The 25,000-nt window shown below is 50.0% G+C and overlaps 1 protein-coding gene across 1 annotated transcript in view; it reads right to left on the minus strand.

Annotated features, from left to right (window-relative positions):
• iqsec3a (IQ motif and Sec7 domain ArfGEF 3a) overlaps positions 1-25,000 on the minus strand; it is a 77,458-nt gene that overhangs the window by 19,763 nt on the left and 32,695 nt on the right. Inside the window, exons 3-6 of the mRNA XM_084701533.1 lie at positions 21,775-22,351; positions 13,595-14,892; positions 4,389-4,550; positions 1,122-1,244 (exon numbers count right to left, since the gene is read on the minus strand). Coding sequence (XP_084557659.1) covers positions 1,122-1,244; positions 4,389-4,550; positions 13,595-14,892; positions 21,775-22,351 — 2,160 coding nt within the window. The remainder of the gene's footprint in view (positions 1-1,121; positions 1,245-4,388; positions 4,551-13,594; positions 14,893-21,774; positions 22,352-25,000) is intronic.

Below are 25,000 nucleotides of genomic sequence, written 5' to 3' on the forward strand. Positions count from 1 at the left end.
CCAACAAAACCCCATGTTTTTGTTTACGTGCAGATCTCTCTCCTGTGCCCTCTCTCTCTCTCTTTGTCCCTCCCTCCCTCCCTCTCTCTCGCTCGCTCGCTCCCTCCCTCCCTCCCTCCCTCCCTCCCTCCTCCCTCCCTCCCTCCCTCCCTCCCTCCCTCCCTCCCTCCCTCCCTCCCTCTCTCCCTCTCTCTCTCTCTCTCTCTCTCTCTCTCTCTCTCTCTCTCTCTCTCTCTCTCTCTCTCTCTCTCTCTCTCTCTCTCTCTCTCTCTCTCTCTCTCCCTCCCTCTCCCTCTCCCTCTCCCTCTCCCTCTCCCTCTCCCTCCCTCCCTCCCTCCCTCCCTCCCTCCCTCCCTCCCTCCCTCCCTCCCTCCCTCCCTCCCTCTCTCCCTCCCTCTCTCTCTCTCTCTCTCTCTCTCTCTCTCTCTCTCTCTGTTTGGAGGAATATCAAAGCCCTGGAGCGGGGGAGGCGAGCAAAGAGGGGAGAGAGAGACAGTTGTGGTTATGCAACAATGGTTATTTATAACCCTTTTCCTCCCTCCTCCCCCCTAGTGCCAGTCTGCGTCTAGCGTCTAAACAATGCGAGCTGGCCATCCCCCATGCTCAAAGACAACAGCAGCGTCCCTGTCTTCACGGTGCACCTTGACAACTGTGACGCAGCACAATGCGGAATGCGCACTGTTTAACACACAGCATCTCCACGCTGGAGACAACCACCACCAGCCACGAGGAGCCAGGAAACTGTGAAGCGCACAAGGGAATGGAGGAGGGCCCGAGCCAAGCAGGAGGGGAGAGTGGAGGGCGGGGGGGAGGTGTCGAGACTGTCGGATGGGAGATGAGCCCACACCTTGGGATACACAGACACACACACACACACACACACACACACAAGGTTTCTCAGAGTCAGACTGTGTGTGACTGGTTCTGTGTGTGACTGGTTCTGTGTGTGACTGGTTCTGTGTGTGACTGGTCCTGTGTGTGACTGGTCCTGTGTGTGACTGGTTCTGTGTGACTGGTTCTGTGTGACTGGTTCTGTGTGTGACTGGTTCTGTGTGTGACTGGTCCTGTGTGACTGGTTCCATGTGTGACTGGTTCTGTGTGACTGGTTCTGTGTGTGTCACCTGAAGGCTTCAATGAGCCTCTCCACCTTCTGGGCCTCTCCCTGGACACGGATGTGAGCCTGGAACTTCCTCAGGGCCTCGTCCAGCTCCATCCCAGAGAAGTCCATCTCATCCACCACACAGCTGGAGAGAGAGAGAGAGACAGAGAGAGGGGTGAGAGACATAAAGACAGAAAAAGAGAGTGAAAGATAGTGACAGATAGAAAGAAACATTTAGCAACAAGGAGGTAAGAAAGAAATAGAGAGAGATAGAGAGAGAGAGATAGATAGATAGATAGATAGATAGATAGATAGATAGATAGGTAGATAGATAGATAGAGAGAGAGAGAGAGAGAGAGAGAGAGAGAGAGAGTGATGTGCAGTTTGCCAGTTAGCGGGGAGGTGACCCTGTAGATGAGTCATTATGAAAGAGAGCGTTTGTTCCTGCTCTTCAGAGAGACAGCTCCACCCTCCTGAATCCACGTATTAGTCAAGCAAGGACCTCCAGAGTTAACACACACACACACACACTTCTACCGACCCTTCTGAAAGTGAAACAGCAAAGCCCTCGCAAACCCTTGATGCAGAAAATCTACACAATCCAGACCCACCAGGCTCACAGAAAAGTAATTAAAAGCAGCTGAAGATCCCTGGTGACAGAGAAGGTAAATACACAGAGAGGAGAGGGTGGAGGTCAGGGGGGGATGGAGAGGGTGGAGGTCAGGGGGTAGAGAGGGTGGAGGTCAGGGGTTAGAGAGGGTGGAGGTCAGGGGGGTAGAGAGGGTGGAGGTCAGGGGTTAGAGAGGGTGGAGGTCAGGGGGTTAGAGAGGGTGGAGGTCAGGGGGATAGAGAGGGTGGAGGTCAGGGGTTAGAGAGGGTGGAGGTCAGGGGGTTAGAGAGGGTGGAGGTCAGGGGTTAGAGAGGGTGGAGGTCAGGGGGATAGAGAGGGTGGAGGTCAGGGGTTAGAGAGGGTGGAGGTCAGGGGGTTAGAGAGGGTGGAGGTCAGGGGGTCGAGAGGGTGGAGGTCAGGGGGTTAGAGAGGGTGGAGGTCAGGGGTATAGAGAGGGTGGAGGTCAGGGGTATAGAGAGGGTGGAGGTCAGGGGGTCGAGAGGGTGGAGGTCAGGGGTTAGAGAGGGTGGAGGTCAGGGGTTAGAGAGGGTGGAGGTCAGGGGTATAGAGAGGGTGGAGGTCAGGGGTTAGAGAGGGTGGAGGTCAGGGGGGTAGTTTGTTGAGAGGGAAGGTGACTTTGGAAAAGTTTAACTTGCTGAATTTGGAGGGTTTTATTTTTTCAGCTGGAACCATTTCAGGAGCTATGGAACGGAAAGGATAATCGTGTTAACATCTGATAACCATCTCCATTCAGAACACGGATGTGCTTAGGTGGCTATAAAAATTACTTGGCGCAATTAAGAACATCTGCATGCATTTGTGTTACTGCTGATATCATATTGACTGGGTATTTTGATTGGATATTTTGGATTATAATGAACCAGATTGGTGTGCGTATCTTCCTTCATTCAACTAAAACACACACACACACTATAGCTGGCACAAACAGAAAGCAGAGATCATTTTTCCATCTTAACAAATAACACATTACTGCAGCACACTGTTGGGAGCTCATTTCAAATGGCAATTTGACATCTTAACACCACATTTTACATCAGCAAATCACCTGCGATTTCAGACGCATTCAGACCGAGTGTGTTTACCTCAAGTTACCATAAGAATAGGGTAACCTGGAAGAGGAAATAAGCTAACACAAACACACACCAGCACACTTTGTCCATATCCTCTCCCTGGAAACAGCTTCACACATTAAATGCCCCCCCCCCCCCCAGTCTCCTATGAACACTCTTTATCTAGAGCGCTCTCACACACCTCCTCCCTCCCTCCCCCTCACCCCCCTGGCTCCTCCTTCGCCGCCCCGCTCTGAGACACCTTCACCACACGTGCAGATCTGGATCACGGCCCCTTCCATGTAACTTAAATAATTCTGTGTTCAAGTGAGTAGAAGTCTGGAAAACCTTGAAAGCCCACTGCTCTTAATGTATTCTACGATTGAGCAAAGTGCACTTTAGAGTATGGATGTTATAGGAGGGTTTTTCAGAAGTCCTCTTGGTAGGGCTGTGTGCAGTGTGTGGTTGATACTGAGGGAGCTTGGTAGGGCTGTGTGCAGTGTGTGGTTGATACTGAGGGAGGCCTCGTCGACAAGCTTTGTTGTGGAGGAGGATTAATGAAGAATGAGAGACAAAGAGCTTTGGAGAGATACCTGAGGGAGCTGGGCAGGTTGAAGGACGTTCAGGAATAGAGAGAGAGAGAGAAAGAGAGATGGTGAGAGAGAGAGAGAGAGAGAGAGAGAGAGAGAGAGAGAGAGAGAGAGAAAGAGAGATGGTGAGAGAGAGAGAGAGAAAGAGAGATGGTGAGAGAGAGAGAGAAAGAGAGATGGTGAGAGAGAGAGAGAGAGAGAGAGAGAGAGAGAGAGAGAGAGAGAGAGAGAGAGATGAAAAAGAATGCAGGAAAAAAAACTATTTCAAAGAGATTGCAGGGAATCAGACTTAACAACCTGTAATGAGATGTGCAGTGAAATTTAGAGTGTGTGTGTCACAACTGTGAATTATTGTGTGCATGTGTGTGTGTGGGTGTGTGTGTGTGTGTGAACAAGTGCCTGGTTATGTGTGTGTGTCTTAAGAACACTTGAAAGAAGCGTCCAGTCCTTCTGTCCTGCTGTTTTAAACCACCAGGGTTTATCCTTCAGAGGCATGAGAGAGAGAGAGAGAGAGAGAGAGAGAGAGAGAGAGAGAGAGAGAGAGAGAGAGAGAGAGAGAGAGAGAGAGAGAGAGAGAGAGAGAGAGGGAGAGAGAGAGAGAGGAGAGAGAGAGAGAGAGAGAGAGAGAGAGAGAGAGAGAGAGAGAGAGAGAGAGAGAGAGAGAGAGAGAGAAAGGGACGATCAGCGCGCCTTTGAAAGGGGCTTTGAGCTACTAGCAGTCGGATTAGAAATCGTTATAATTTATGGGATGTGATGGAAGGCACACGGTCCTCACCCTCCAGGCCATGGAGGTTTAACCCAGACACAGGGACAGAGCTAGACCTATCACACTACCAGAGAGACCAAACATTAAGCTACGTCAGTAGAGACAAGGCTCATCGCTAGCTTAGGCAAACTTCATATTCACACTCTTGACAATAAAACACGCTCATGAACATAGATTGAGGAAAACCCTACCAAGATAAGACTGGTGGTGGGACCATCTTAGAAAACCCTTTAGAATCTCTGCAGACACTTACTCGAGCACGTCTCTGTTGAAGGGCTTCTTGCTGTTGCCGAGGAACTCTCCAATCATCTGCCTGCTCAGGCCTTTCCTCTGGAGCAGGAAGTGGGCCACGCCTATGGGCGTGTCCGGGATGAACCCTCTGGAGATGAGGAACTGGAGACCCTTATCAGGGTTCCTGACGGAGAGGAGGAACAACAAGAAGAACAGACCAAAAAAGACATGTCATTACATCTTTATTAGTACATCTTTATTAGTCCCTCACAGTTTCTACTTATTAACTTGATCTTTTATGTTCAATCCTGCTAATTCAAAGTGTTGTCATTCCGGGATTAAGGACATTGAATTGTTGTGTTGTAGGATATACCTCCTTCCCCCTGCCAATTGGGGGCAGTTCAGTAACATCTGCAAAGACACTTTTATGGGAAATTGCCACCTACAGCTGAGCACTGGTGTCATAAAAACAATAATAATAAAAATGAAAAGATGTATCTGATCTCTGGATATAACGAGGCTGCAGTGATGAAACTTGTGCGCAAAGCTACAAAGCTAATAGCACACAACAGACCTTCGACGGCGGTGTGCGCCGTTAAAATGATAAAACACATCGAAGCTCAATCCCCTCCCCTGTATAAATCAAGATGTTAATTAGAAACGATCTCACAGCTGACTGCACAGAGACCCTCACAGGACACTCCCTGACGCACCTCAGACCCGCCCCGGGCGGGCGAGAGGGTGCATGTGTGGACTGCTTCACGCACTTTAGAGAAGTGCTGAAACTCAACGAGACGTGATAGATCAGCGTGCACGCCTCATCCACGGAACATTAGTCTCAAACACAGAGCCCCTGTGTGTGTGTGTGTTCAAAGCAAGGAGCGAGGCTCACATTGGCACAAAGTTATTTATAGAAGGTAAGAAAACGGAATGTATTGAGGAGATTGGAATCGTATTGCCAGGGTAACGTCCCCACCCCTCCCCCATCCCCTGCACCTCCACCCCTGACCTTAGCCCCATGCTCCTTCTACAACACGCCACAGTATTCAAACTACAACATTTACGTAATGGGGCCATGAGCACCTCAGCTAATAGGCTTAGTAAGAGATGACAGGATGGAGGAGGGAGGAGGGAGGAGGGAGGAGGAGGGAGGAGGGAGGAGGGGGAGGAGGGAGGAGGGAGGAGGGAGGAGGGAGGAGGGAGGAGGGAGGAGGGAGGAGGAGGAGGGAGGAGGGAGGAGGGACAAAGAGAGAGACATAGAGACCGTGAAAGATAGAGCGAGCAGGAAAGGGAACACGAGAGAGAGACAGAGAGAGAGAGAGAGGGGGGGGGGAGAGACTTAAAGAAACAGACACTTTGAGAGTTTAGTTGGTTGAGAGAACAGTGAGGGTGTGAGGAAAGAGGGACACAGAGAGCCAGCCAGCCAGATAGAGAGACAGACAGAGAGCCAGAGAGACAGACAGAGAGACAGCCAGACAGCCAGACAGACAGACAGACAGACAGACAGACAGACAGAGAGACAGACAGAGAGACAGTCAGACAGACAGAGAGACAGCCAGACAGCCAGACAGACAGAGAGACAGACAGAGAGACAGTCAGACAGACAGAGAGACAGCCAGACAGACAGACAGACAGAGAGACAGACAGAGAGACAGTCAGACAGACCCCAGCTGTACGGCTGAGAAAACTGCTTTCTGTTGCCGGCTGCACCCTCACACAACAACACTCTGAGGGGAAGAGTTAAGGCGGTGTTTAGGACAGATACACACCCTGAAACACACACACACACACACAATCTTAATCACCTCCGCACCTTGCAAAAGCAACATCAATTTCAATATTTACTATTAATAATTTACTTTAGTATTCTACAAAATCTATATCACTTATACCCCAGCCTTGAGGGCAGAAAACATTAGATTTCTTCCCGTAAGAAATTAATAAACGGGAGCCAAACCCCAGCAGCTGCAGCAGTCGGGAGGTGAAGTAGGTAACCGTACTTGTACGGAACCCAACAAACACAGAATCCAAGTATCCTCATCCAGAGAATTAGCTCTCTGTTGAGACCAGCTTCTTGCCTTCTGCAGGACAACTAAGGGCGACCCTCATTGACTTTCAGCAGCCAGAGTCCCCTCTCTTTCGTACACGGTTCACAAGCTTGTCTTCTCTCCAGAGGGCGGTACCAAACTAGAGAAAGTGCTGGAAAGGCATGTTTAGGGGTCTCATTGAGTACGGATGCTGAGACCTGTGTGCCAGGCGAGGGGGAACTGAGGATTATTGTGCTGATTTGGGGAAAATATCACAGCGTTGTGAGATGCAGTGTTGCGTGTCGGAATGGTAGTGGCTCCAGTTACACACACACACCTGCATGTTTAGAGACGAGCCAGCAAGCACATACACCTTGTAAGCACACACACACACACACATTCAGAGTTACTGGGCAGCTCAGATTGCCCCTAAGGTGGAGACCAGTAGGAAAGCTGAACTAGTGTGTTTGTGTTAATTAGCCTTGACACAACAGCACCATGGAAACACACACAAACACACACACACACACACACCATGTCCCTTCTCATCTTGCATAGCCTGAACAGCTCTCTGCTCATGTGTTATGCATGAACCCATCGAAGCTCGTCCTTTTCCATGCCGAAGAGAGAGGAGCCCATCCATGCAGAGAGACCACCTGACACATTCACACACACACACCTCCTCCTCCAGGACAGCCTTGCTATGCAGGGTCTGGACAGGGTCGTCTAAGCAGCAGAGTGTGAGGAGAGAGGGAGGAGGGAGGAGGGAGGAGGGAGGAGAGAGGAGGGAGGAGGGAGGAGAGAGGGAGGAGGGAGGAGGGAGGAGGGAGGAGAGAGGGAGGAGGGAGGAGGGAGGAGGGAGGAGGGAGGAGGGAGGAGAGAGGGAGGAGGGAGGGAGGAGGGAGGAGGAGAGAGGGAGGAGGGAGGAGGGAGGAGGAGAGAGGGAGGAGGGAGGAGAGAGGGAGGAGGGAGGGAGGAGGGAGGGAGGAGAGAGGAGGGAGGAGGGAGGAGGGAGGAGGGAGGAGGGAGGAGGGAGGAGGAGGGAGGAGAGAGGGAGGAGGGAGGAGAGAGGAGGGAGGGAGGAGGGAGGAGAGAGGAGGGAGGGAGGGAGGAGAGAGTGAGGAGGGAGGAAAGAGGAGGGAGGAGGGAGGAGAGAGGGAGGAGGGAGGAGGAGAGAGGGAGAGAGAGGAGGGAGGGAGAGAGAGAGGGAGGAGGGAGGTGGGAGGAGGAGAGAGGGAGGAGGGAGGAGAGAGGGAGGAGGGAGGAGGGAGGAGGGAGGAGGGAGGAGGGAGGAGAGAGGGAGGAGGGAGGGAGGAGGGAGGAGGAGAGAGGGAGGAGGGAGGAGGGAGGAGGGAGGAGGGAGGAGGGAGGAGAGAGGGAGGAGGGAGGGAGGAGGGAGGAGGAGAGAGGGAGGAGGGAGGAGGGAGGAGGAGAGAGGGAGGAGGGAGGAGAGAGGGAGGAGGGAGGGAGGAGGGAGAGAGGAGGGAGGAGGGAGGAGGGAGGAGGGAGGAGGGAGGAGGGAGGAGGGAGGAGAGAGGGAGGAGGGAGGAGAGAGGAGGGAGGGAGGAGGGAGGAGAGAGGAGGGAGGGAGGGAGGAGAGAGTGAGGAGGGAGGAAAGAGGAGGGAGGAGGGAGGAGAGAGGGAGGAGGGAGGAGGAGAGAGGGAGGAGAGAGGGAGGAGAGAGGGAGGAGGGAGGTGGGAGGAGGAGAGAGGGAGGAGGGAGGAGAGAGGGAGGAGGGAGGAGGGAGGAGAGAGGGAGGAGAGTGGGAGGAGAGAGGGAGGAGGGAGGAGGGAGGAGAGAGGGAGGAGGGAGGAGGAGAGAGGGAGGAGGGAGGAGGGAGGAGGAGAGAGGGAGGAGGGGAGAGGGAGGAGGGAGGAGGAGAGAGGGAGGAGGGAGGAGTTCTACACCTCCGACAGGAGAATGAGCTCTGTGAAGATGACGGAGAGAATCGCTGTTGTGTTCCTCAGAAAACCCCTCTCTCCCTTCTCTCCCCCCACTGTCCCTCCTCTCCCCCCACTCTCCCTCTTCCCTCTCCCTCTCCTCTACCCCTCTCTTCCTCCTCCCTCACTCCTCTCCCCCCTCTCTCCCTCTTCCATCTCCCGCTCCTCTACCCCTCTCTTCCTCCTCCCTCACTCCTCTCCCCCTCTCTCCCTCTTCCATCTCCCGCTCCTCTACACCTCTCTTCCTCCTCCCTCACTCCTCTCTCCCCCTCTCTTCCTCCTCCCTCACTCCTCTCCCCTCTCCCTCCTCCCTCCTCTTTCCCCCCTCTCTCCTCCCTCTCTCCAGCAGAAGGCCCTCCATAACTCACGGAGGAGAGCAGGGTAGGAACCAGATCCCATTGGAGGATTTGCCCTTGACTTTCTCATTCCCCGCGTAATCGATGCATTGCCATTCCGTCCACCCTCCCTGGTAAAAACTCCATTTAGCTGCAGTTCCTCTTTTTTACATCTCTCTCTCTCTCTCTCTCTCTCTCTCTCTCTCTCTCTCTCTCTCTCTCTCTCTCTGTCTCTCTCTCTCTCTCTCTGTCTCTCTCTCTCTGTCTCTCTCTCTCTCTCTCTCACTCTCTGTCTCTCTCTCTCTCTCTCTCTCTCTCTCTCTCTCTCTCTGTCTCTCTGTCTCTCTGTCTCTCTCTCTCTCTTCTGTGTCTCTCCCTTCCTCCCTCCTCAGCAGGTCTTTCCTTCCTTCCAGAGTGGTACAGACACCTGCTGTGTGACTGCTGCGAAGCAGTGAACACACACACACACGTGTGTCAGAGAGAGAGAGAGGCGGAGAGAGAGGGGAGGTATAAAGTTAGAGAGGGAGGGGGAAAGAGGGAGGTGAGAGAGAAGGGGGGAGAGAGAAAGTGAGATGTCCCTGTTTTAGCCCAAGGCATATGTCCCTGCTTAGGATGCAAGATGGAAACTGCACAGGTATTAGAGGGAGGATATGAACTGCTGGAACTAATAAGCCTGAATCCCTCTTTTCCCTCCCCCTCTCCCTCTCTCTTTCTCTCTGCACCACTTCACTGTCTCTCTAAGTCTCTCACTCTGTCTCTCTCTCTCTCACTGTGTCTCAGCATGCAGTCTCAGTTTATTAAAAACTGGCTTATCTTTCAAGGTGGGCGATCAGAGAATGAAAAAGAGGGGAGAGGGGGGAGGGAGAGGGGGGAGGGAGAGGGGGGAGGGAGAGGGGGGAGGGAGAGGGGGTTATAACGTTACGAGCCAACTTTCCACAAAGTAACTGAACTGTTTTCAAACATGGCCCCTCATAAGGTTCTCCCACATCATCACATGACTGTGTGCTGTTGGCATACAGTACCCAATGTCTTAAATATTCACATATTCCGTGATTTAAAATACAATGAAAAACATTTGTAAGAATAGATAAGCCAGGCAGTGCTCCAACCAGACCAAGGTTCTCAGCCCCTGTCACATGACCCTCTTTCCAGAGACACTAGACGCTGCACATGAGGAATGATCGATATATATGTCATCCAAATGAGCTGGCTTTAACACGCCCACACACTCAAACCCGTCAAAATCAAAACAATTTAACAGCTTAACTGGAGAGAACAGCAATTTGAGTAAAGTGCATGGCGATTTACCTTCTGCTGATTATATAACATGTTTAAACAGTATCATGATTTGGCAGAATTTTAAGCAGGCATATGAGCAGGGAGCCCCCAGTGACTCAGCACTCGTCTCTAAGGACCCTTCGCCTTTCTCTAATTCCACCAGAGTGCACATTTACTTCCAGACCAGAAAGCATTCATTATGAGGTAGGGAACATCCAGTTTTTTAACCCTTGAATGGGTTTTAGTTTTTTGTACCAGAGAAGTTCTACGGAGGGGTATGAGAAATGAACTGCTGCTTTGACCGAACATTTTCAACTTTGTCCTGATTCCCCAGGTGTTCCCACAGAAGCAAGGAACTTTTAATTACATCCTCAACTTGCAGCAGAATCGCTAATGAGAATTTCAGGCTTTGGATGGCTTCCATTATCCTTTGGATTCCCCCTCACACATGCCATCTTGTCCACTGATGGCCTCCTTCAACTCTTTATACCTATCGACGGAAGATGGCATTTATTCCAAATTAAGTTTTTGGGGACATGGTGGTAAGCGTATTTCCCTTTTAGAGTTGAAGATGAGTTTGATCTAATCTTACTTGCTATTGTCCCCAATGGGGAAACTGCCTTGACCTCCATGCGGCAGTTCAGCCCAGCATCAACACATCAACACCAACCCCTCCATGTCTTCCAGCCTCCTCCTGACTGCAGAACAGGGTGCAGCGCCGCCCAACTATCAACTAGAAGATCTGTGGTGAGACGGGCGTGATCGTCAGTCATGCGCTGCCTCGGTGAGTGCTGGCGTTTCACCCTGACTGCCTCCACCACGTCACCCTCCCCTTCAGCCACCGCTACTTGGTAACCGCCAAACGTCACAGACCAATCATGCGCTAGTATCGCGGCCATCTTGGGAGCACTTATCTAGTCCTGGCTGTGTCATTGGTCACAAGCAAACTGACAGGAAGGCTGCTCTGGTGAGCGTTGCAGAAGACCACAAGAAAAAGGTTGGATTTAAAATTGAAAACCTGTTTTCCCCCTGGGTTAGGGACTATCGAGACTATGGTGGCTGTGTGCTTGTCATAATAGTATTAATAGTATAAAGATTATTATTATTTCACCATGATCATTTGTATCCAGTGCATGTCTGATCCCCTAGCAGGTAGTACCACAGACAGGATTGTCTATATTCCTGACTGAGCACTGACGTCATGGTTTCATGAATACTTTTGAAGATCCCCCTGCAGGAAAGAGGTCTCAATAATCTTCGTGTTATCCATGCTCTTTCAATAGTGAGCGTTGGGGAAACTCTGCATGAATGTGCATATGATCTCAGGTCTCTGCAAGTCCATAAAGATACATCAAAGATGCCATATAAATATCATGAATTATAAACAACAGGGAGTGTGTGTGTGTGTGGGGAGAACAGGTTTGAAAAAGCAACCTCATCCCTCACAAGAACCAATCAAACACTGCACATCACTGTGATTTCTCTCTGTATTTGTCTCTCTTTTTCTCTCGATAATAAGCTCCTTCATTTCATCAATCTATCATCCTCCACCTCCATCTTTTCATTCCCTTTACATTCAACTATCCCCCCGTGCAGTTTTCCTCACTAAATCATGTATTCTTCTCACTCATTCTCAGTCTTTCCACGCTCGCTCTCTCTCTCCCGCCAAGAAGAGAGAAATCATTTAGAACCTGTCCCTGACAAGTTCTTCATCCCGTTCTGGGTTCTGCAGAGCTCTCAAAGTGCTGGTCCAGCTTTGTGTGTCCAAAGAGCTTCCATACAGCTCCTGGTTCTCTCAGGAGAGAGCAGAAGCACATATGGTGTGTGGGTGTGTGTGTGAGTGTGAGAGAGAGAGACAGAGAGAGAGAGAGAGAGAGAGAGAGAGAGAGAGAGAGAGAGAGAGAGAGAGAGAGAGAGAGAGAGAGAGAGAGAGAGAGACAGAGAGAGAGAGAGAGAGAGAGAGAGAAGGAAGAACAGGAGAGAGACACAGAGAGAGAAACAAGGAAGAGAGAGAAAGAGCTAGAGATAAGGGCGAGGTAGAGAGAGGTAAATGGAGGAGGATAATGTGATGACACTGCTGCATGTGCGCTCTCTCGTCAAGACTTCCGGTGGAGGGAAAAAACCCTCCACAGTCTCTCCCTTCTCTCTTCCCTCTCTTCTTTTTATGCCTTGTTCACGTACTCCCTTATTCTCCACATCCTCATCCTCCGTCGTGCTTCCTGGCTTCCTCTCCACCATACCCCCCTTAAGGCAGCCAACAAAGGCTGCGAAATGATGACAGTGCATTGATTGTCCTTTCAGATTGCTACTCAGTGTACAGCGTTGTAATGTTTGGAGCGTGGAATGCTCCTCGGTGGTGATCCTGGCCAGCCTGGGCTCGGCCCTGACGGCACAGGCATGGAGGAGAGGTTGGAGCTATTTTTGGCCTCAAAGACAAACAGAAGGTGACAAGCGTTCTGCACAACACAGGCTGCTGGGAGAGAAGAGGGAGAAGAGGTAGGGAGGGAGGGAGGGAGGGAGGGAGGGAGGGAGGGAGGGAGGGAGGGAGGGAGGGAGGGAGGGAGGGAGGGAGGGAGGGAGGGAGGGAGGGAGGGAGGGAGGGAGGGAGGGAGGGAGGGAGGGAGGGAGGGAGGGGAGAGGGAGGGGAGAGGGAGAAGAGAGGGGAAAGCTTTAGCGACATCAGCTAATAAGATGACAGTGATGTACAACTGTCAAGGTAATAGTCACCAATCGTAGTTGTCTCTACTTCAATCTTCAACGATCAAATCAGAAGCCCATCCCAACAGGGTTCCCTGGAATGAGAGCTTACCCCATGATGAGAGATGACAGCAACACATCTACCTCTCTCCCCTGATTAGAAAGACCTCAAAGCTGATAATCAGCCCCTGGCTGTGTGTGAATGACTGGCTGAACGTTTGTCAGAGGGACAGAAAAGGTTCACTCTCCAACCGATTCATCTCTTTCCCAAAACTCATCTTTAGAAATCATCAGCAAAGGCATTGGAAATGTTTCATGACGCATTATTTTTCTGCATCTGTTCATTCCTGAGGAATGATACAATGTTGAGTCTGGCCTTGGCCCTTTGCTGCCTCTCTCTCTCTTTCTGCCTCTCTCTCTCTCTCTCTCTCTCTCTCTCTCTCTCTCTCTCTCTCTCTCTCTCTCTCTCTCTCTCTCTCTCTGTCTCTGTCTCTGTCTCTCTCTCTCTCTCTCTCTCTCTCTCTCTCTCTCTCTCTCTCTCTCTCTCTCTCTCTCTCTCTCTCTCTCTCTCTCTCTCTCTCTCTCTCTCTCTCTCTCTCTCTCTCTCTCTCTCTCTCTCTCTCTCTCTCTCTCTCTCTCTCTCTCTCTCTCTCTCTCTCTCTCTCTCTCTCTCTCTCTCTCTCTCTAGCTTTCCTGTCACACTTCACTTAAAACCTGACCAATAAAGCATGAACAATTTAACTAAATATATCTTAAAATTAATAAATGTGTTTATCAGAGGCAGGAATGAGAAGGAGGGAGGAGGCAGGAGGGGAGGAGGAGAGAGGGGGCAGGAGGGAGGAGGAGAGAGGGGGCAGGAGGGAGGAGGAGAGAGGGGGCAGGAGGGAGAAGGTGGGAGGAGGGAGAAGGAGGGGTGTGAAAGCGCACCCTGAGAAGAAACAGCGACTCACACGTTGAAGAGGTTGAGGCCGATGCGGTAAAGCCGCTTCCTCATGACGTCGGTGGAGAGGGTGGGGGACTTGCAGCTGGCCGGGTTCTCGCAGTGGTAGCGCGGCAGGCTGAGGATCATGGCCTGCAGCGTCTCCTTGGACGAGGCCTCCGACGCCGAGCGAGCCTCCGTGGACGCGCTGCTGCTGCTCATCTGCTCCGAGCTGTTGTCGGCCGTGTCTGAGCTGCTACGCTTGGCCTCCAGGGGCACCGCCGACGGGGAACCCAGGGACGGAGCTCCCTCGCTGGGTTGACGAGGCGGAGGGAGTCCCCCGGGCCCCGCCAGTACCACCACCACCTCCGGGCCGCACTGGGGCGCGGCGAGCTTGTCCAGGGGGGTCAGGGGAGGCTGGAGGTCGTCTTCCACCAGCTCCTCCTCGCTAGGAGGGGGGTCAGGAAAGTCAGCGTCTTGCCCATCGACTTCAATCTCTGGTTCTGGAGGAGGAGGGGGCGGGTCCTGGGGGGCGGGAGGAGGGTCCATGGGTTCAGGAGGGGCTGCTACCGGGGGTGGGGGGGGTTCGTTCGGGGGTGGGGGTGGGACGGAGGTGGAGGTGAGGGTGGAGCTGTCGGGGGCGGTGCTGGGGGAAGTGACTGTGTCGACCCCGACGCCCTGCTGGACGCAGTTTCCCAGGGAAACCGAGGCGGACGACTCGACGACGGAGGAGGAGACGCGGAAGTTCTGGCTGTCGATCTGCACCGTCACGTCGCGGAACGCCATCAGAAGCTTGCTGGCGCTCCGCGACAGGTCGCTCGGGTCGCCAGCGACGCCCTGCAGGACCGACGCCTCCCCCGCTCCTCCCCCTCCTCCCCCCGCCTCCCCTCCCCCAACCGCGGCCGAACTGAAGGACTCGGCACTGAACTGGTAAGCGCCGCCTTCCTGGAGCGAACACATGGTCTTCAGGCTCCAGTTGCTAAGGGCGTCGTCGATGGACTTAGCCAACGACTGCACCTGCTCGGTGAAGGAGTCCTCCAGGTCGGTCAGGCTGCCGCCCACCGTGGCGGGCAGGGAGGGGGAGCGGACGAGGGGGATGCCCGCCAGGTTGCAGCCTTCCGCCAGGGCCCGCTCTGCTGAGAAGCCCTCGGCGTTCTGCACGCGGACCTTGCGAAGCGAGATTCGGCGTGGGAGACGACTCTCCAGCAGGGAGTTGCGGATCTTCTCGAAGTTCTTGCTGAGCTGGTACTGGCGGAAGGCCGTCTGGATCTTGCAGGCGGCGCGGCGGGAGATGAGGTGGCCCCCGTACTTCTGCTCTAACATTTCGATCTGCAAAAAAGAAAAGAAAGGAGATTCTCAGAGTTGGTGAGGCTGGACTGCTGGTGTGACAGGGCTTAACTGACGCACACACACTCACATACTCACCCACACACACGCACAGTCTCACACAGATCCACACACACACTCTCACCCACACACACACACACACCAGATCAACTGTAGAAAGCAAAGCCGATGCAGACAGAAGATTCCTACACACCCCCTGTGGTACAATAACAGGAAGATACTCAGTAACATTATCATTCTGCTTCTAAAGCGTAAACAGCAGCATCAACAGAAAGGCACCAGTGAATCAAATGACTTTGCATTAAAAACAACTTTCTGCAAAAGGTCACAAAACATTCTCATCTGACCTGTAACACGAGCCTGATACAAATGAGGTGACAGTTACAAATGGCCAGAAAGAGCAAATAACAACAGGATTACATTCAACATGAGTGATGGTGCTCACTAAGGTTGATGAATAGCAATGATGGTTTCCACACACCTGCATGTAAGAGTCCTGAGGTTGTGAGAATGACATGGACATTATGAATATTATCAGGGACAGAATAAAAAAAACATGTCAAGGTCAAACAAAGCACAGCGTGCCTAATCCCTCACAGGCAGTGGAATCTGTCCGAGAGGAGATTGAAAGTGCTGCATCATTCCAGAAGCTTTAACATTTTCAACATTCTCCCATTCTCCTGCTCTGTGGCGCGTGAAAGATAAATATCAAAGTTGACTGAGAGAGGGGGAGACAGAAAAGGGGGTGAGGGAGACAGGATGGGGGATCAAATAAATCTGTGAAAACTGAAAAACGGAGAACGAGCAAGATAGAAAATGAAGGAACATGTATGCGTGTTCCTTTAGATGGGAATCATTAGTATAATAATACCCTTACTGATCTTGATGATTATTCTGGTAGCACATTATATGTAACGAAACAGGTAGGTAAACGATTAGATTAAAGAAAGTCATTTCCATTGGCTGAGTCATGATTGTGTGTGCACATTTTGACATTTCAAGCCATGATACTTCAGCAGGACATTAATATTGCGAGAGAAATACTGCTTTGAACGACAGAAACACAGGCAAATCTGTGCCTACTGGCAATTACTCTAAAAATCGAACATTCTTCTACGCATCCAACTGTCGGTTATGCGTAGGTTCCTAACGCACAGCAGTTAATCAATACAAGAACCATGTGATTGTGTCCAATATGCACTAGACAGACTGATATAACTCCAAGATGGGTTTGGGCGTGGGTCAAATCAAATTAGAATTATGGAAAATCTCTATAGCTTGCTAATTTCTGGGATTGCTTTCTACAAAAAAGTGGTCATGCTCTTCCTAACCACTAGGCTTCCACACATACACGCATCAACACCACTGATTTGAGCTGATTTGAATCAGGGACAGGGTTGCAGGATACCTGGATTATAAAAGTCCCCATGGTAATACCCGCTCTGTGACACAGAGGTAATTGCGTGAATGGCTTTAGAGGCAAGAAGAAGGGATCAAAAAGTCACTTTCATCCGCTAATCTCTCCATTCGTAGTAGCCACAAAGTCACCTAGCTGTGTCCCGCGGACTTCAACAGCAAAGAGCAGACAGGCGGTAATATCCACAAGACTTTGCAATTTGCGATAAGTGCGGCGGCGGCTGCATGATGCAATCTCTCCTCATTGTCGTTGGGTGAACTCCATCACTTAGAAAGCTCTTTAGAAAACTGAAATGACACTGAGAAATCCATCTTATCTACTGCATTTACATTTCACTGCAGACTCTCTGAGAGAAAAGGAGGGGAAACGCACTGAGAATTTTAAAGTATTCTGAAGAAAGCTTGCTGGGTTACAGCTACGGCTCCCCATCATCTCACACTGAGAACATGACTTTCTCCTCCCGCAAACCGCTCGGACCTGCCTTGAATATTCATCACTGCTTTATCTGGAACGTTCTGTGACTGCCAGGCATGACAATGTCAGCATCGCAGACTGCTTCCACTCTAAAAACCTGGGATTCTATAACAAACAAAAGGTAAAAGGTGTCTCTCAAAAACAAAACTATGAATAGCGTTGGTGCAGCGATGGCCTTGGTTATAAGTCTGGATAAAGACTTGTTTGGTTTGAGCTGTCAGTCTGGCTTGTTTATTTTGCCTCTGGTAGGATTTAGAAGGAGACGGTGAATCAAACATTAAAGACTTGTCACTGTTTCTTATCAAGCATGTATCTACACTCTGCCAGTCCATTAGAAGTATGCGGAAGATAGGAGGGTTAAAGGGGTAGTAGGAGCGATGGAAGGAGGGGTAGAAGGGATGGAGGGAGGGGTAGCGGGAGTGAAAGGGGTAGGGAAGGGTAGAGGGAGAGCACAGAGAGAGAATAAAGATGGTTGAAGTAGAAAGAGAAAGACGTTGAAAAGGGGACGGGTGAACGGACAGCGAGATCATAAAAAGACGTTTATAAGAGGGAAGAGATAACCAAGAGAGAGAGAGAGACAGAGAGACACAGAGAGAGAGAGCTAGAGAGACACCGAGAGAGAGATAGGAGAGGACAGCCAACTACAACAGGACTGGTCCTGCTGTGAATCCCCCTATTAGCCGCTTGTCAGTTGTGCTTCAGATCAGGTGGCTGCGTTGGGACGGAGTGGGATGGCTCCAGAGATGGGGTGGCCTAAGGGAACATCCGGGACCCTGCTCTGCTCCACCCGGGAGGCCAAACCGGCTTTGACAGGCGGATCAGAACCCATCTGACCCCCACGTTTGCCGACTCACCGGAAACGATGATGAAACGATGTGCTTACAGGAGATCATGGGGAGGTGTCCAAAGATTGTTCCTTTGAGTGTGCAAACTCGTTGACAAAATCAATATTATGTGAAGTTACTGGTGTGTGACGAGATGTCCTGTGATTCTCCTAAATCATTTAGCCAGGGACACAAAAGACAGGAATTTTAATCAACCGGAATCAGTGTGATTGATTGTAAGGGATTGAAGCACAGTTGTAGAAAGAGAAAACATTTATTTTTAAAGAGAAAGGGTAATCAGCTGTGTCATGGCCAGACTGAAGTTGGATGACGAGTCTAGATCGAAGCTAGATATGATTTGAACACACAGGTTTGGGACTTTATGAGTTTCTAAAGGTGATGATGGATCTAGGGCCTGGACTAGAATAAGTAAGAGACTGCCGCTCACAGGATTGAATTTTTCAGCTGAAATATGAATACCCTGAGGCTTTCTACGTATGAAAAAGATTTGTTTTTGCTCCCTTCTATTCCAGATAGGAAAGGTCAGACCTCAGAAACTCCATTTATTTGGTATTTTTGTGTTATTTTATAACTTATCACTTTGTAGTTCCTGGAAAAGTACTTGTTTTTCAGCTACAGTCAATAAAGATGGCGGGCTTCAAATTAATTTCACCTCAGCAAATGGCACCATCCAGGAGGTCAACCCCTTCTTCACCTGAAACGAACTATGTAAAAACATCTACGCCACTGATTCAAATCACTTCAGAGTGTTTATCTGCAGAAATTAGACGTTGATCTTTGATATTGGATGATGTTTACCTAAGTGTTGCATGTTTATTTATGAGTGTGATCCTTTAAAGGGGTAATCAGAGCCCTAGCATAGCAAGGAGGTTAAATAGCTGATAATTAGATCTGCATGCAGTGAGTGAGCGTTGTGAGACGGTTCAGATCATCAACGCTCAGGCATGTTTGTTCAGTCTTTTCACTCAAGACACGTCACTCATCCAAAACATACCAGGTCTGTAGAATTCACGAGGCAGTTTTCGAACTAGACACAACAAAGGCATAAAGCAGCGGCTTGGAAGATTGCAAATGAAATCAAATTGATAAACAAAACCATTCTAACCTACCGATACACTTGATGCTTGTAGTCAATTAACAAAGGTCAAGTAAATTGCTTTGGCTGCTCCAACTTTAGTGTCTAACCTTTAGAGTGAGATGCAGTTGAAATCTTTCATTTACTTCTCAGTGAATGGGAAGAACAGGGAAAGTTCAACTGACGCTATAGCTGGCAGAAGATAAAAAATGGACTTGACAAGATTCTATCGACCAGTCTCTCAAAATTTTAATCTCAAGACCACAAACCTGCCAGAGAGTGGGGTATTGAAGATGTACAAAGTACAGGATAAGGATCTATTTTCACTGCTCTCAGCAACCCAGCCAACGGTGTCATCAAATGTGCTAATCCACACTTGTTATGCATCAGCAGTTTAAAGGCGCACTGGTAAACATATTTAACTTTGAGACGTGTGGCGGTTTAGAAACAGTCCTGCCTGAAAAGTTTCGGTTGACGTGGATTACCTAGTTTGCAGAATTTACGTAACGGCTCTCGTAAATCTATCGGCCGTAAATATCCTTCATCTCCGACTCGGGGTTTTGAGCGCTATTATGAGGGAACAGGGACATTTTCTACCTCCGTCAGAAAGACATTACCGAGATACATTTCGCGTGATTCATGGGACCTCAATCCACTGATTTATCAAACAGGGAAATGTAGCGCTCAACTAAATGGCAATTATGCCAAACGACAAAATGGAGGGGAGCTGGACAAATGGGTACTTAGAGAAGGGTTACTGGAGTGACAGCCTTCATCACCAAGCTTATCAACTGGCGACACTTGTCCAAATACTGCTATATAAAATAACTATTCAAATTGGGCTGATTGAGACCATCCAATTTTTACTCTCAATGACCATGTAAACTGTGAGACACACTGGTATTCGGAATGTAAAAAACAGTATGTGCTTGTGGGATGTAACTGCCGAGTAGAAGAGAGTTTGTATCCACTAGGTTCTGACTCAGCTAGCCAGTAGGCAAGCCAAAAGAAATGCCAATCCTGGTGTACGGTTCATTCAGTACATTCCCTGTTTATCATTAACTAGCGTTAAGGTTTGGAGTAATCAAGATTTCCATCCTTGTGATACCAGCTTTCATTAATCAGTGGATCTATCAGATACACACAAGTGGGGTGGAGACATGTCTGGGTTGTACATCTCTGCAGACAGAAGATCAATCTCTCAGATCAAGCACTTGCCACAGCACTGACTGAGAGATGGGAAGGGGGAGGATGGAATCTCACGATGCTAGATTAAACAAGTGAAGGGCAGAGGAAGGGATTTGGGGGGTAGATTGGCTCAGTCTTACATAAGACGGTGAGGTGAACAAGGTGAAACGGTGTGTGAAGACAGGTTGTGAAAGGCGGTGCTTGGTTTCATCTGGCTGGTGGATTTCAGGACAGGAGGAAATCATGGACTTGCCTTTAAGCACTGATAACGAGTGGTTCGAACTCACCCCGTGACCTCATGTGGTGAGAATCCTGTGGTTCAGGAAGATTTTGTGAAACTGTCGAGATATTGGGATGATGAAATCACCTTACCTGGTTGATGCTTAGTGGATAAGGTTGTAATGGATGAAGAGGGATGGTCTCTTGAATGTAGATGACTGTTTCAGTGATCCACAGTCCCTGATGGATGGCTTGGTGAAAACACACAAGTGGATGGCATGTTGAAAACACGTGACAATCACACACACACGCAACCACACATACACGCTCACAATCACACACATGCAGTTATAATCACACACGATCAAGGGCGTAGGTTTAGTTTGAACATTGGTAGGGACACAGTTTTACCAAATCCTTAACAAATCAATTGACAAGTTTGCAGGTAGGCCTACTAGCTAGTATAGCTTCGACCACAACTACAGCATAGTCTCCATTCAAGACAAATGAATGTCCGATAGCTAGCAAGCAGACAATTCCGTAGTTGTGTTCCAGAGCTAGCAAAGGCTCGTTAACTTGAGAAACACTATAGAACTACATTTTCAACAATAATATGCAGGAGTGTCATAACATTTGATTTTATCGTTTATTATCCACTCATTGTTAACGTATACCTTACAGGAGTAGCCTGCCAAAAAGCCAATCATTAAATCTCTAAATCTCACAGTCTCGCTTCGACGCTCACCTGACCACTGTTAGTTGACAGACGGGTTCGCATTGTGAGCAGCGCTCTCCTGCCAATCAGGAGTAACGCTGACCTTGAGAGAGTTAACCAATTGTCTAGCAGAAAATGTTAAAAGAATGAAAAAAAAATATGTTTAGACTCGCAATTATTGGTGGGGACATGTCCCTACCATCCCACCCTAACTTTACGCCAATGCATTCAATCACCCACAACACACTCATGGTCCCAGATGATGTATGTGGCACAATGGGAACATCATCATAGGTTATGACAAGGAACCTGGGGCCTGGAGGTAGAACATGGTAGAACATAAGGCAGAACATGTCGAAAATATAAGCCTGAAACATCATACAGTAGGCATATTCCTTTCCTTCTGTTGACATGACCTTTGTTTTAGTTTTTGGTTTGAGTGCATGCCTGTTGATAGCACTCCCCTGACACGTCTACAGACAGCATAAAGCACTTCCTTCCACCAAGCAACCGCACAACATCAGCCAAAGTTCATGAATAATTTTCGAAATCCATACAAAGATCAACCCTGGGTGAGAATGGCTGTGATGATGATATGGTAATGAGGATGATTCGTGAGGATGAGAAAGATGACTTTACCCGAGAACACTCAGCGAAACAAAGCCAAACACCTCAGTCAAACCAACAGATTAAATGTCAAAGGTCGTCCAAAATCCACAACAAGAGTCGAATCCACGAAAACACAGACATAACAAGCAGACCACAACACAGCTGCACCCAAACAACAGCTGCCCTCCCAAAAACAAAACAACTTCCACTTCAGACAGAAAAGCTAAACAGACATCACAGATCACAAGAGAACAACAGAGGCCAACCCAGAGCCAGCCCCCCCAGCCCCCAGCCCCCCCCCACTCCCCACACACAGCCCTACCTGCTTGTTCTTGAGGTCGAGCGAGAGCTCGTAGTCGGAGGTGGCAGAGTGTGAGCAGGAGCCGTTACGCTGCCCCCTCATGGGGGAGGTGGTGTGGTGCAGGCTGGCCCTCCTCCCCGCTCCCCCTCCTCGGGCTGCTCCCCCCTCCTCCTCCTCCTCCTCCTCTGGCTCTTGTGCTGCCTCCCCTTCTCGTTGCCCGGGGGCCTCCACTTCCTCCTCCTGCCTTCCCCCCTCCTCCACCTCCACGCCCAGCTCCTGGGAGGCTGTCTGTCCCTCCTCCACCTCCACGCCCAGCTCCTGGGAGGCTGTCTGTCCCTCCTGCACCTCCTCCTGCTCCCCTCCGCTAGCTGCAGCCACAGGAACATCCCCCATTTCCCCACTTGCAGCCTCTTTTTGTGGCTGGGGCTGGGGCTGAGGTTCATGCTGAGGTTCTGGGTGAGGTTCATGCTGAGGTTCTGGGTGAGGTTCTGGGTGAGGTTCTGGCTCAGGTTGGGACTGGGGCTGGGACGGGGGCTGGCTCTCCCCTTTTCCTCCCACCCCATCCTCCCCTAGAGGTGAGTCTGGAGGAAGGTCGTCGCTGCAGAAAGGAGGAGAAAACGTAGTTTTGAGTGAGGTGCTGCAGCATTCTGGGACGACCCTTGACCTCTTCTCTCGGCCGGCTGGCTGGTTGGCTGGCTGCCGGGGTCCCCTCCCTGGAGCTACAGGGGGTATGCGGGATCACAAGTCTGTCTGTCTGCGGACACTCCACGGACAGACACCACAAGTACTGCACAGCACAGAGCGGCGGCCATGTTGGCCCGCAGCAGCAGGGGGGGGCACCTGCAGCAGACAGACTCTGCAGCAGAGCCATGGGGGGGGGGGGGGGGGGGGGGACGCGTGGGACAGCCAACAGCGACACACAGACATGGGACAGTCATGCAGCTAAATTACACGTCCAGACTCCACACTGTGTGTGTGTGTGTGTGCGTGTTGTTTTGGATCTCTGTCCCTCCCGGATGAGTGTGTATCTGAGGCCTGGTCCGCATTTGTGAATCCATGTTCGTGTGTGTCTTTGCCCTTGTCCACGTGTGTGCGTCACTATATTAGTGTTGGACTGCAAGGCCACTTTTCTCTATTCTTCTCCTTCCTTTCCTTCTCCTTCCTTTCCTTTCCTTCCTTCTCTCTCTCTCTCTCTCTCTCTCTCTCTCTCTCTCTCTCTCTCTCTCTCTCTCTCTATCTCTCTCTCTCTCTCTCTCTCTCTCTCTATCTCTCTTTCTCACTGTCTGTCAGTCTCGCTCTCTATGTCCTTGTCTGTTTCTGTCTCTCAATTGTAATCAGTTCCCTCTCAAGTCTCTCTGTCTCTGTCTCGCTCCAAGTCTCTATCTGTCTCTCAAGTTTATCTCCAGTCTCTCTCTCTCTGTCTCTGTCTCTCTCTATCTGTCTCTCAAGTTTATCTCCAGTCTCTCTCTCTCTGTCTCTGTCTCTCTCTATCTGTCTCTCAAGTTTATCTCCAGTCTCTCTCTCTCTGTCTCTGTCTCTCTCTATCTGTCTCTCAAGTTTATCTCCAGTCTCTCTCTCCTGCGCGCTCCTCACAGTCAACAACTCGTCTGTAGCGGACAGACAGCTCATGACGCCATGACTGCTAGCTTGTCAGACCTCTCTCATGATCCACGTGTGATACACCAGGCCTAACAGTTATCTGACTGTAATTGATCCATCTGATTCACAGCTGTAGCCGATCAGGCTGTGCTTATCAAGCTTTCACAGGTCCCTGACCGACCAGCGACAAAACTCATTCATGAAATTAGATGAGATGGCGTGCCAAGTGTAGATTTGTGTATTTGTTTTACAGCGAGTTTTTTTTTTTTTTTTTACTAATTGGGATTAGCGGACGGCTCATGATTCTTTTCGGGGTTCCCAAGTGCCAAAAAATGCTAATGTATCAGATGAATCTGGTATGGTTTGGGGTCTTGAATGCTTCCTATCACCGTCTACTTCACAGTGCAGAGCGTCTGTGATCAGTATGTATCCTTGTTGAAAATGCGGGCGTGACAGGGGCAGCGCTCTCCTCACCCCGGGGCTTAGCGTGTCAGCCGTCAGATGCCTCTCTCACAGACTCCATCTCTCAGTATCTGAGCTGTTCTCTTGGTTTTGAAGTTGGCTGGTTCTCAACCCGCTCTGGTTTTGTTCCTTTTCTGACAGTGTGATCCAGTGTGATCCGGTTTCTCCTTTCCTGTGGTTCTGCAGGCCACTCAGAGTATGAGGATGTCTCTGGAGCGCGCGGTGTGTAGTGTGCTGCCTATTAGTGGGTTCACTGTAAAAAAACGGGATTTGAACATTGTTCCAAAGACCAAGCATATCTCCTACTTTTCGCTCTAAATCGTCAAATTACGACGGGAATATTTCAAAAATGTAATCCTTTCTAGTTCTTTGACAGCTCGGGGTTATTTAACAAGATTAGGATCCGCTTCATCCCCAGTTTGGATCTGAAGATACGAGTGCAGTCAGTGAGAGGTAAATCAGGACATTGAGGCTAGCATATGCGGTGTGCTCCCTACAAGCGCTGGAAACATTCTCCCTCAGGGGGACAGTGCTTGGTGGCAGATCCCCCCCAAACAGCCACGGTTTGGAGATCTTCACAGCATCATCAAAGCCGCATCAAAAATCCACTTAATTCCCCAAACCCTCGGAGATGAAAAAAGAGACAGAAAATGTAACTCGCTGTTTCCTCAGAATAGTTTTTCTCTGTGTGTGTGTGTGTGTGTGTGTGTGTGTGCACGATAAATAGGCCTGTGTGTGCTTGTGTGTGTGTGATTGTGTGTGATTGGGTGACTGTGTTATCATACATTGCATAGGGAAACTGCATTTTCTGACCCAACAATGCACAGTGTTCGTATCCCACGGTAACGCACAGGAAGGGGTGAAGGCTGGTCTGGTACAGGGACCAGTTCCAAGATGGAGTCCGTATGAATAATGAAAAACTGACACATCGCTTGCTGCCCCTGTGCTCTGTGCGTGGACTAAAAACATCGTTATTCCTTTCAGATATAGTCCCAAATCTCCTTACACTCCTCTGTGCTATTAAGAAGACTAAAACCATGAGCGCAAGGTACTGTAATTGCCAAGACACAATATGAGAGTGTATGGATTGTACAATATTCTGTCCTGACAATAACACCGTCTCTGTACTGTACTTCCACTGCACCGTCTTCTCTCTTCTCTTTCATCCATCTCCCCTGTTTCTCTC

The sequence above is a fragment of the Hypomesus nipponensis genome, chromosome 7, assembly GCF_054491055.1.
Source record: "Hypomesus nipponensis isolate SF chromosome 7, ASM5449105v1, whole genome shotgun sequence".
NCBI classification, from domain to species: Eukaryota; Metazoa; Chordata; class Actinopteri; order Osmeriformes; family Osmeridae; genus Hypomesus; species Hypomesus nipponensis.